This window comes from Mastigoproctus giganteus, chromosome 6 (genome assembly GCF_048544385.1).
Source record: "Mastigoproctus giganteus isolate SK-2022 chromosome 6, ASM4854438v1, whole genome shotgun sequence".
Classification (NCBI taxonomy): Eukaryota; Metazoa; Arthropoda; class Arachnida; order Uropygi; family Thelyphonidae; genus Mastigoproctus; species Mastigoproctus giganteus.
The window spans coordinates 63,388,570-63,399,120 of record NC_143580.1 but is presented as its reverse complement, the minus strand read 5'-3'; the positions used below and the strand labels follow the sequence as shown (position 1 = coordinate 63,399,120).

The window sequence follows — 10,551 nt, the reverse complement described above, 5'->3', positions numbered from 1 at the left end:
GTTGGTTGGTGGAACAGACTTACATCCCTTGTCGTGGAAGTTGATAGCCTAAATAAGTTTAAGGCTCAGCTGGACAGGTATTTCGAGATGTAGAAGGATGTAGAGACATGATTAGCCCGGTTCTCAATCGAAGCACGAGTGGGTCCATCTACCAGGATAACGGAGTCATCAACGTAGGGGAACAAAGAGTTGTGCTTGAAGGTTTACTCTAACCACTCATACAACACCATATTCCACATATCTGGGCCCAAAAATGAATCCTTCATGGTAGCCTGTATTGGTATTCTTTGTAATTCGATGGAACGAGTCTTAATTGTGGTTTTCCTATTTGTGAAATTGCTGTTGAATCATTTGTAGAACTCTGGAGAACATACCGTGGGCCTAACCCATTTCATGAAAGTAGACTACCAGACAGGGTCAAAGGCACATTTGAAATATAAAGGTAAGTGCTATATATGTAGAGTCCAATCACTTTAACATGCAAATGCTCTGAATTGTGTCAAGAACATCCTGATTTAAATCCATATTGGTAGAAACAAATTGAATCGTTTGTCTTCGTAGATAGGTAAATAGCCTGTCTACAGATTGGGGTAGCATAGTGCTTTGTGGAAGGCACCACTGATGGTTGGTTGTTAGGTTTTAGGAGCATTGACGACTAAGGCCATATTACTCCATGAATAATGTCCGTAAAAATTGTGTGTTCGAAGGTCGATTTTTATCGGTTGGATTTGAATTTTTTCACCCAGTGTTGGGATGATGGTGATGATACCACTGTGCTACCTGTGCAGAATGTTTATTCAGGCAGGGAAAAATTTGTCACAGAGGAATAGAAAGTTAAGTTCTATATTAATTAATTTCGAAAAGACAGTATCAAAAGAAAAGTTTACGTTGCCGGTCATGCCCACATCCTTTTCCACAGTAAAATGCAGTAAGAATTGTATGTGCCGTATCAACCAGCGGCAGCGGACACTGTGAGTTGATAAGAGAGAGGGAAATGATTTTTTGCAAACATATAACAAAGCAACCAACCGCCAATCTAAGAAATGTTACGTTAGCTTGTGTGTAGGTGCATGTGTGAAGACCAGCAAGGATCCAACCAAAAGGTTGGTGATGTATTCACCAGGCCATAAATTCTATTGGATGGCAATGTAGCCCCAGAAATTTTCATTTTCAGTCGCAGTTTCTGTGTTGATGATGGCATGTATGAAAGCAAATATGCGGCAGTTAGATGGGCACATCCAGTTTGCATTCAGGTTGTTGTCAGAGTCCATCTGAACCATCAAGTCGGTTGCACAGTCACCGGTTTTCTTACGATTCTCTTAACTTTCAAAATTCTTAACTGTAGCCAGTCTGTTGTAACAGTTTATGCCCTCGACATTGGAGAAATTTCACGTATAGGGAAAAATACCACAACCAGTCCAAACCAATACCCGTTCCTTTGCTGACTTCTTTTTCTTAATCTTTTGATTGGTTAGGCACTCTTCTCACCATAACCCCACATACACACACACCTACCAGTGTACTAAGATTTCCCGGGACCATTTGTGTCAAAATTGAGAATATTAGGCTCAGTCGAAAGGTATAATTGGTGTTTTCCTGGGTCATATAACGAATTGCAATAAGGCCATTACTGAGCCAATAGGCAGAATAAAGTAAAATGGATGGAACTCTTTTTTGCTCGGTTGTCTAGAGGCCAACGCTAAGAGAATATCTGTCTATAATGTTGGTAGTGTAATTTAAGACTTGTCTTTACCATTGTCCATATTTCACATGCCTGTAAACTTTTTTTTTGTTTTATTGTTTATTAAATTGTTATGTTTATTGTTACAAATACTGCCTCTGTATTCTTATTTAGTTGAGAGTGATTTATTAGTAAAAACCTTAAGAATAACTACAGAAACAGAGACCAAAATAGGAGTTATAAAAAATTAACACGACACTGAATCTTTCTCCAAGAGATAATCACACTATTAAATACCTTTACTAAATAGCTTGCGGGCCCTAGATTTTCTGCACACGAAACATCCACTCTGTGTGAACTAAGGAATCAAACACAACGCACTTTTAAATCTGTCTTTTCAAGCTAGATTCCTTTCCGTGATAGGAAGCAAATCTGTCCTCAACTCCATTGTGACTTAATAAAACCACTACTCCCTAGTTGCCGGTCCGATTTTCCCCCTACCCTGGACCTGCGAATAGGAGTTTATAACAGGAAAAGGCGTCTTTGCTTGAAGAGATAAGTGGCAAATGTGAAAAAAGCTGTGAAAGCATATTTCGGAATTGATTAGAGCACTAACAGTTTGCATAGCAGTTGGGATAAGCATTAGCATTAGTAGAGGTATATGATGCAAGAAAGCAAGCTTATTCAGCATCAGCCAAAAAAAAAGAAAAAAAAAAAAAAAACAACCACTACTCCCATTTCACCCCTCAATTCGTTCGAAATACCTGTCCAGCTGAGCCTTAAATTTGTTTAGGCTATCAACTTCAACAACAAGTGATGGAAGTCTATTCCACAAACCAACTGCCCGCTGGCTAAAGGCGAATTTCCGCACATCTATCCGACATCCGTCCTTCCTCAATTTGAATTTATGCCCTCTCAGGTGATTATTCTGAGCAAGAGGAAGAATTCCATCGGCATTGAGCATGCTCAAGCCATTCAAAGCCTTGTACACCTCTATCAGATCACCTCGGCGATGCCTAGTCTCCAGGCTCTGTAATTTGCAAAACTTAAGCCTTTCTTCGTAAGAGCAACCCTTTGTTCCATTCACTAATCTTGTTGCCCTTCTCTGTACTCGTTCCAGCAGCTCTACATCCTTCTTGAAATGAGGCCTCCAGACCTGTATACAGTACTCAAGGTGTGGCCTGACCAATGCCTTATACAAGGGAATAATCACATCCCTGTCCCTGCTAGAAAAATTCCTGTATATCATTGACAAGACACCATGAGCTACTCTTGCAGCTCGTCTGCACTGCTCAGAGAACTTCATATCTGCCTGCACAATTACCCCCAGGTCCTTTTCATTCTCTACCACTGTCAGCGTAGTACCACAGAGTTGATACGTTGATCTGGGGTTACTGTTTCCCATATGTAGTACTTTACATTTGTCAATGTTAAACTTCATTTGCCACCTCTCAGCCCATCTGCTCAACCTTTCCAGATCCTGTTGCAGCAGCATAGTATCAGTAGTGTCCTTAACAACCCTGCCAACCTTTGTATCTTCTGCAAACTTGGACATTAAGCCTGATACACCATCATCAATATCATTTATAAATACAGAAAACAACAATGGACCCAACACTGAACCCTGAGGAACTCCACTAATAACATTAGTCCACGTTGAGCAGTATCCATTGATTACCACTCTCTGTCTTCTGCCACTCAACCATCCCTTTATCCATAGCAGCAATTTGCCTCCAATGTCACACTTCTCCAATTTGTGCAGCAGTCTTCCATGCGCAACAGTATCAAAAGCCTTTCTAAGATCCAAATATATAATATCAAAGTTATTCCCTGCATCCAGTTCTTTTGTGACTACATCATAGTATCCAATCAAATTGGTCAGACAAGACCTGCCCTTAACAAACCCATGCTGTGTCTGAGCTATAACTGAATTCTTGTCCAGATGATCCTGCAGTGCTTCTTTAACCAGTGCCTCCATTAATTTTCCTGGAACCGAAGTTAAACTAACAGGTCTATAATTACTTGTGTCAGCCTTTGATCCTCCTTTGTGAATTGGGGTTACATTTGCACAACTCCAGTCCATGGGTACCTCCCCTGGGTCCAAAGAAGCTCTCATAATTATGGCTAGGGGTTTGCTTACTTCCTTTGCTGCCTCCTTTAATATAACTGGATAGATCCCATCCACCCCGGGTGCCTTTTTTATGTTTATCCTCAACAATTTCTCCTCCACTTTCCTCTCAGTTATTAGAAAATCATCTAGCTCACTGCCAATGTTTACTTCACCTACGACATTCCCCTTCCTGAATAACTCCTCATGTGTGAATGTAGATGCAAAATACTCGTTTAGATTGTTAGCCACCTGAGCTGGATCCTCAACTGTTGAACCATCAACATCCAGTGGACCAATCTGATTCATCCCTTTCCTTCTTGAGTTTAAATAGGTAAAGAACTCTTTTCTGTTTTTCTTTGCATCCTTTGCCAAGGATTTCTCATAATCTGCCTTTGCCTGCCTAATCTCCTTTGTGACTTGGTTACAGACCAACTTATATCTATCATAGGCTTCCACGTCACCCATTAATTTGTATGTATCCCATGCATTTTTCTTCTCTGCCATATGTCTCATTAGTTCATCTGACAACCATTTAGGCCTGAACCTTGAACAATATTTCTTGGTTGGTATGTAAAGCCTGGTAGCTTCCAAGATTAGTTCCTTGAATGCTTCCCATTTTGAATTTGCTGTTGGTAACATCATCAGTTGGTCCCACTGTATAGAATTTAAATACTGTCTCAGACCAGCATAGTCTCCTTTACGAAAGCAAAAACCCTTCCCTTTACCTCTGATGGTAGTTACCTCCTTGAGTAAATCCCACTTCAGCACACTGTGATCACTGCCACCCAGTGGTTCATTTATCTGCAGATTCCTAATGCATGAAGAATCACTACTGATAATCAGATCAAGAGTATTACTCCCTCTAGTTGCCTCCCGAACATGCTGGTGTAGAAAACAATCATCCAATAAATCCACAAAAGCCTTGCTAGTGTGTGAGTGACCAACGCACAAATTCCAGTCAATATCTGGGAAATTAAAATCCCCCATTATAAGACTCTCTGATTTACTGGCCCACTCTATTTCCCTGTACAGTATCTTATTATACTCATCAGAGTCATTAGGCCTATAGCACACTCCTACTCAATTTTGATTTACCTATGCTTATGTCACACCAAACTGACTCAACACTGCACTGTCCAGCAATGTCAACTGGCTTCACTTCCTTGGATTTTATGTGTTTTTTAACTAATAGCATAACCCCTCCTCCCTTCCTATCCTGTCTATCCTTTCTGTAGACGTTGTACTCCCCAAATTCCAGTTCTGCATTCCTTATATCTGTGTGACACCACGTCTCTGATATCCCAACAATATCTGCCTTTGATGTTTTGAGTAATACCTCAAATTCATCAAATTTATTTATTAAACTCCTAGCATTAGTGTACACGCAAGTATACATGCACCTGTTTCTATTCTTAGCTACCCTAACACAACCCATGTGTTTACTTGTACCGCAATGACTTCCAGCAGTCTCTGAAATATCCTGCATCTTGTTTTTCAGGCTTCTGCTCATTCCAATAGAAGCAGTGCAAGAATCTCTTTCACCTCTGCCCGTGGCTACTGTTAATCCATTAGTCTTTGTCTCCCCCCAAGCTAGCAGTTTTCCCCCCCACCTAACACTGCCTCGATAGCATCAGCAAATATTCTTGCACCCTTTCTATTTAAGTGTATCCCATCCCTGTAGAAGCAATCTCTCCTGTTAACAAGTACAGTCCAGGCTGAAAAAAATTCTACCCCTTCAGCCTTGCACAATCTTTCCAGGGCCGAATTGATCGACAAGGCTCTCATCATATACTCCCTCCTATGGTGTCTGGGCAGAATTGCAGACACTTTCAAATTCAACCCTACTTCACGGCTTTTTTTCAACAGTGACCTGTACTTGTTAAGTAATTCCGCTGGTCTCCTACTCTTAATATCATTAGTGCCAACGTGTACAACTATATCACCTTTTGTGCCCTTAAAAGATGATATCTGCTCTACAACGTCATCAACCTTTGCCCCTGGCAGACATACCCTGGTCCTGTTCCACCTATCCTTTTTACAAAGCATGTTCCCCGTTTCCCTGACAATTGAGTCACCAACAATTACTAGTTCCTGTTGGACCAGCGCATTCTGCCTTGGGGGCTGCCTCTGTGTTGCAAGATGACCAAGTCCAAGCTCTGGTGTTGATGTGGGCAGCTGAGAGCTTGATGGGCCCCTCAATTTATTTCCTTCGAGCGCATCCACCCTGTCCTTCAAGGTCTCATATAGGCCCATAACAACGCCGAGTTGTCGCCTAATTTTCTTGCAGTCCTTGCATCGTGCACACACGAAGACATCCCCCATGGCAGTATCATGTCCCGTACCCGATTGCTCCGCAAACATCAAGCAAACAGTGCATCTTAAAAGGCCGTGATTCAGGGGGTAACCGCCCCCCTCAGTTCTCCCCTGAGTCACAGCACTCCCATTAGCTTGAGCCTTTTGCTTTGCTGCTCTGGTCAGAGTCATGATTTCGATTTAAATGTCAATAAAATTACAATTTCAGAACAAAATTAAAACCTTAAACTTGTATCTTAACACAGTTATAACGCTATATTTATTTTTCGGTATCGAGTGTTTTCTACGAGTTCCCTTTATATAACTTCCGTATCAAGTATGTATTAATTATTTGCTACGTTTGTACTCTAAGTCGTTATATATATATATGTATAAGATCTGTGAGTAATCGTTGCTGCAGGTGAAGAGAGATGGTGCTAGAAGAGATTAAGTGTTCCCAGTGTTCAGAGTCTCCAGAGAAACATAGATGATCTTCAGAGAGACTCAGGTCTTGCAGCATTTTTTTGATGGAGCCATGTTCAGTTAAGAGCTATGATCTCTCTAGTTTTGGTGTAAACCGCCGAAAGCACTTCTTATCAATGAAATATGGGGTGATGGAAGTGAGGAAAATTCTGGACGAGAATTGGATGATTTGTAACGCCGCCTTTTCTCTCCGTTATAGCGCGGGCATGCTGTGTAACTTTCACCAATATCCATACAACCTTCAAGCATGCTCAACACTAAAATGAATGTCCAGAGAGTCGGGTTTTAATGTGTTCGTCTACCAGTTTGAATTAGGACATAAACCTCAACGTGTTCTTCAATCTTATTCGTGGAATAAAATTGGCAACATCGGAGGGCGCTGTGTTCTCCACCCTGATTCTCTATTGACTTAACAGAGCCTCGAGAGTGGCCGCAAATAAAGGTTCTTTCTTAATTCGGATTCCGTGGTCCGTGTGTAACCAGAGAATGTCATGAGGCAAAGTTAGCAAACAAACATGGTTTATTAAACAGCAACATTACATAACAACATTACATATAAACATACAGTAAACATAATATAACCGTATCTAGTATCCAGATAATTGTTAAGTTAGTTTAAGGGATATTTGGTTGGTACCTTAAATCTGTGTATCTTCATGTAGTTAGGCAAACAACGATTCCTTTCCTTTAGATGATGACATAGATATTCTCCTATCTTAGTGTTAAATGAGTAGAAAGGTGATTGCTGGGTAAATAATAGAACACAATATGGTATCATTGGATAATATTACTTTACTGTTACAATCACATCAAACACATCTTGAAGCTTACTTCAATGAGAAGAAAGGTGGGTATAATACGACATACTATCCCATACAATTCTATTGATTAAAATGGGGTGAACTTACCGCAAAGTTCCGAGCCACGTCGGAGCGAGGACTTCACTACCTCTGGCATCATCTTATCTCACTTCTACTCGGGAAGAACACTTCTAATACTGCTCTCTGCCTCTTTCTTCTTACTGCTCTCGAATCAACTCGACTGCGACCACTGGACCACGGCAACTGGACAACTTTCTGATCAACGAACTGGACCACTCCCTCGACGACGACTCCTCTCCTTTGTTCTCAATCTCTATATATAAGTTTGTCCCCTTTCTGCCTTTCCCTCTGAGATGCAGGTGTTCATTTTGGACGGTCAGGCAAAAAGGGTTTTTGCTTGACACTTTTAGGACCTGACTCACCCAGGGACGATATTTATTAAGGGGCTTGCATATTCGTGCAGGGCTGCTTTGGAGAAGTTTATGTGACATTCACCTCTCCCCTTTTTAGTCTCCCCACTACCAAACATTCCGCTGATACGTGATTCAGTCGGCATCAGTAGTATGACTTACAGGGGCAACTTTTCTCTCTGCAGAGTGTCAAATCTCAATTTCTCGTTTTTGTAAACATGCGTCAGCACGCTGCCTGGGGAAAGATGACCACTCTCCGCTAGCGGGTGGCACATGACGGGGCGATACTGTTTCACTCGCGCGGCGTCAGCTGCACACCACAGGGGGCAGCGACGCAACCTTCTCCGTTGGGGAGGGAGGAAGCTTTACTTATACAGGCCGTGGAAAAGTATTGGCGTTTCCAAGATTACTTATTCAGATAAGTCCAAGAGGTAAAATAAAGCTATTTTACAGATTGGTTGGTTGTAGGGTTCAGGGACCAGGAACTTAGGCCATAATGAGAGTATATATTATTTCTGTAAATTGCATTGTAAATTTGCTATTGGCCAGACGAAAAACACGAGTATCCCGGAGGAAAACCGTGCTACCTTCCTCTAAGACTGATTAATTTAGCCATTGTGAAAAATACGCATAAAAATTCCTCTCGACATTGGCAGGATCCGAAATCACGACTTTTCCATCTCGTTTAGGGTGGATGATGATTGTACCAACCAACTATACTATCAGTGAGGGCGGAAAGGAATCACTTCATATCTGAAAGAAAATAGAAAAGAAATTGCTGAGGTTAAATGTAGAAAAAGGCTCCTAGAATGGTTGGTATCTATCCAGCTAAATTAAAATCGGCAGCAAAAGAGCTGAACAAACCATTTAGCCATTTATTATTCTTATTATTATATTAGGGTTACCCGTAATTGATTACATAAACACATAATAATGTCTGTAAATTGCGTGTGTTCTCTGGTCGATTTGCCTGTTTTGCTAGAGGAAAACCCCCAGTTTTGGGGGGAAACCTTGCTGTCTACGCCTTAGACCGACTAACGCAGCCACGTAGTGAAAAAGTCCATTTAAGTTTCTTGCATTATCGACGGAATTAGAACTTGTGCCTTTTCCAGCCGGTGTGCGGAGGAAAGTGGCACCATTTAGCGATGATAATAGAGTATTCCAGTATTCAAAGGAGTACCTATGGCCAGGGAAGTGGAAATTGGGTGGTACATTATATGCGCCACACCAGGGTTCCTGATACAGAGGGGGGAGAAAAACCGAGAGATCCATCAAAGTTTTAGGATAAATAAACGAGGGCTCTTAACCCCTTTTGCATCCGGGCCCCAAGTACCTCTGCACAACCTTGCCTATGGTCTGCAGACCTGCATTTGTATCCCCAATTCTCACAGGGAGATCAGAGTGTGAGATCTTAGTAATAACAAACCTGTTAGTTTGACTTCTGTACCAGAGAAATAATGGAGTCACTAGTTTTTTGGGTTTTTTTTGTTAGTCCTTGGAGCATCGGTGTCTGTGGCCATAATGCACCTCCCAAAGTTGCATTTTAGTTTTTCCATTTTACTCTGATCCAAGCCCAAGGCGGGATTTGAACCCGCAACCTTTCGGTTTCAAGGCAGGCACTTTACCCACCTGGCTAGCCCGGTCAGCGAGTCATTAGTGAAGAAGAAATATTGTAACCTAGAGAGAAATACAGTTATACTGCAGTCACAGTCAGGGCCGCCGACAGTATGGTTTTTTCTTTTTTTTTTTTATGAAAACGCCAAACACGAAAGGTATCAAAACCTATAGTACTTAGTACCGTGCATGGGTTGAAGGGAAGTATGGGGGGAAGGGGGAGGTGCAAGGTGTTGGATGTCGAAGTAATAAATAATTTTAATATTCTCACTAATTTATTGAAACATTCAAACAATTAAAATTCTACAGAAAAAAAAACTATTTATATCTTAATTCAAATAATTTATTAAAACAAGAACAAAATTAAAATTAAGCTTTTAAAACAGAATTAGACCCCATTACTTTTCGTCATTACCTCGTGTCCGTCATTTTACCATTCGTAACTTGCCGGCTCTGTGAGGTATCGATGATCGTTCCTTTTTTTTTTTTTTTTTTTTGATAGTTGTTGGCGCATCAGCTTCTGTGGCCATAATGCACCTCCCGAGGTTTTTTTTTGCAGTATTTTGATCCAAGCCCGAGGCGGGATTCGAACCCGCGACCTTTGGGTTGCTAGGCAGGCACATTACCCACCCAGCTAGCCCGATCGGCATAATCGTTCCACTAACATCAAAGATGTTCGTGGAACAATCAGAAACAAGACATGATTTATGGGCCTATATGAGAGGCTGAAGGACAGGCTGGATGCCCTCGAAGGATTAAAATTGAGGGACCCATCAAGCCCACATCAATGCCAGAGCTTGCACTTGAACATCTCACAACACAGCTGCAATCCCAAGGCAGAATTCGCTGGTCCCAAAGGAACTAGTTGTTGTCGGTGACTCTATTGTCAGGAAATGGTGAAAATATTGTGCAAAAAGACAGTCGGAACAGGACCAGGATATGTCTGACAGGGGTAGAGGTTTATGATGTTGCAGAGCAGACATCATCTTTTATGGGCACAAAGGGTGTATTGTTGTACACGTGGGCACTAATGATATTAGTAGGAGACCGGCGGAATTACCTAAAAGTACAGGTCAATGTTGAAAAAAATCCGTGAGTTAGGGTTGAATTTGAAAGTGTCGGCAATTCTGCCCAGACACA

The 10,551-nt window shown here is 41.5% G+C and overlaps 1 protein-coding gene across 1 annotated transcript in view; it reads left to right on the top strand.

The window, feature by feature from the left end:
- Window positions 1–393: 393 nt before the first annotated feature.
- LOC150084351 (progestin and adipoQ receptor family member 4) overlaps window positions 394–10,551 on the top strand; it is an 80,318-nt gene continuing 70,160 nt past the window's right edge. Inside the window, exon 1 of the mRNA XM_090376194.1 lies at window positions 394–442. Coding sequence (XP_090232320.1) covers window positions 394–442 — 49 coding nt within the window. The remainder of the gene's footprint in view (window positions 443–10,551) is intronic.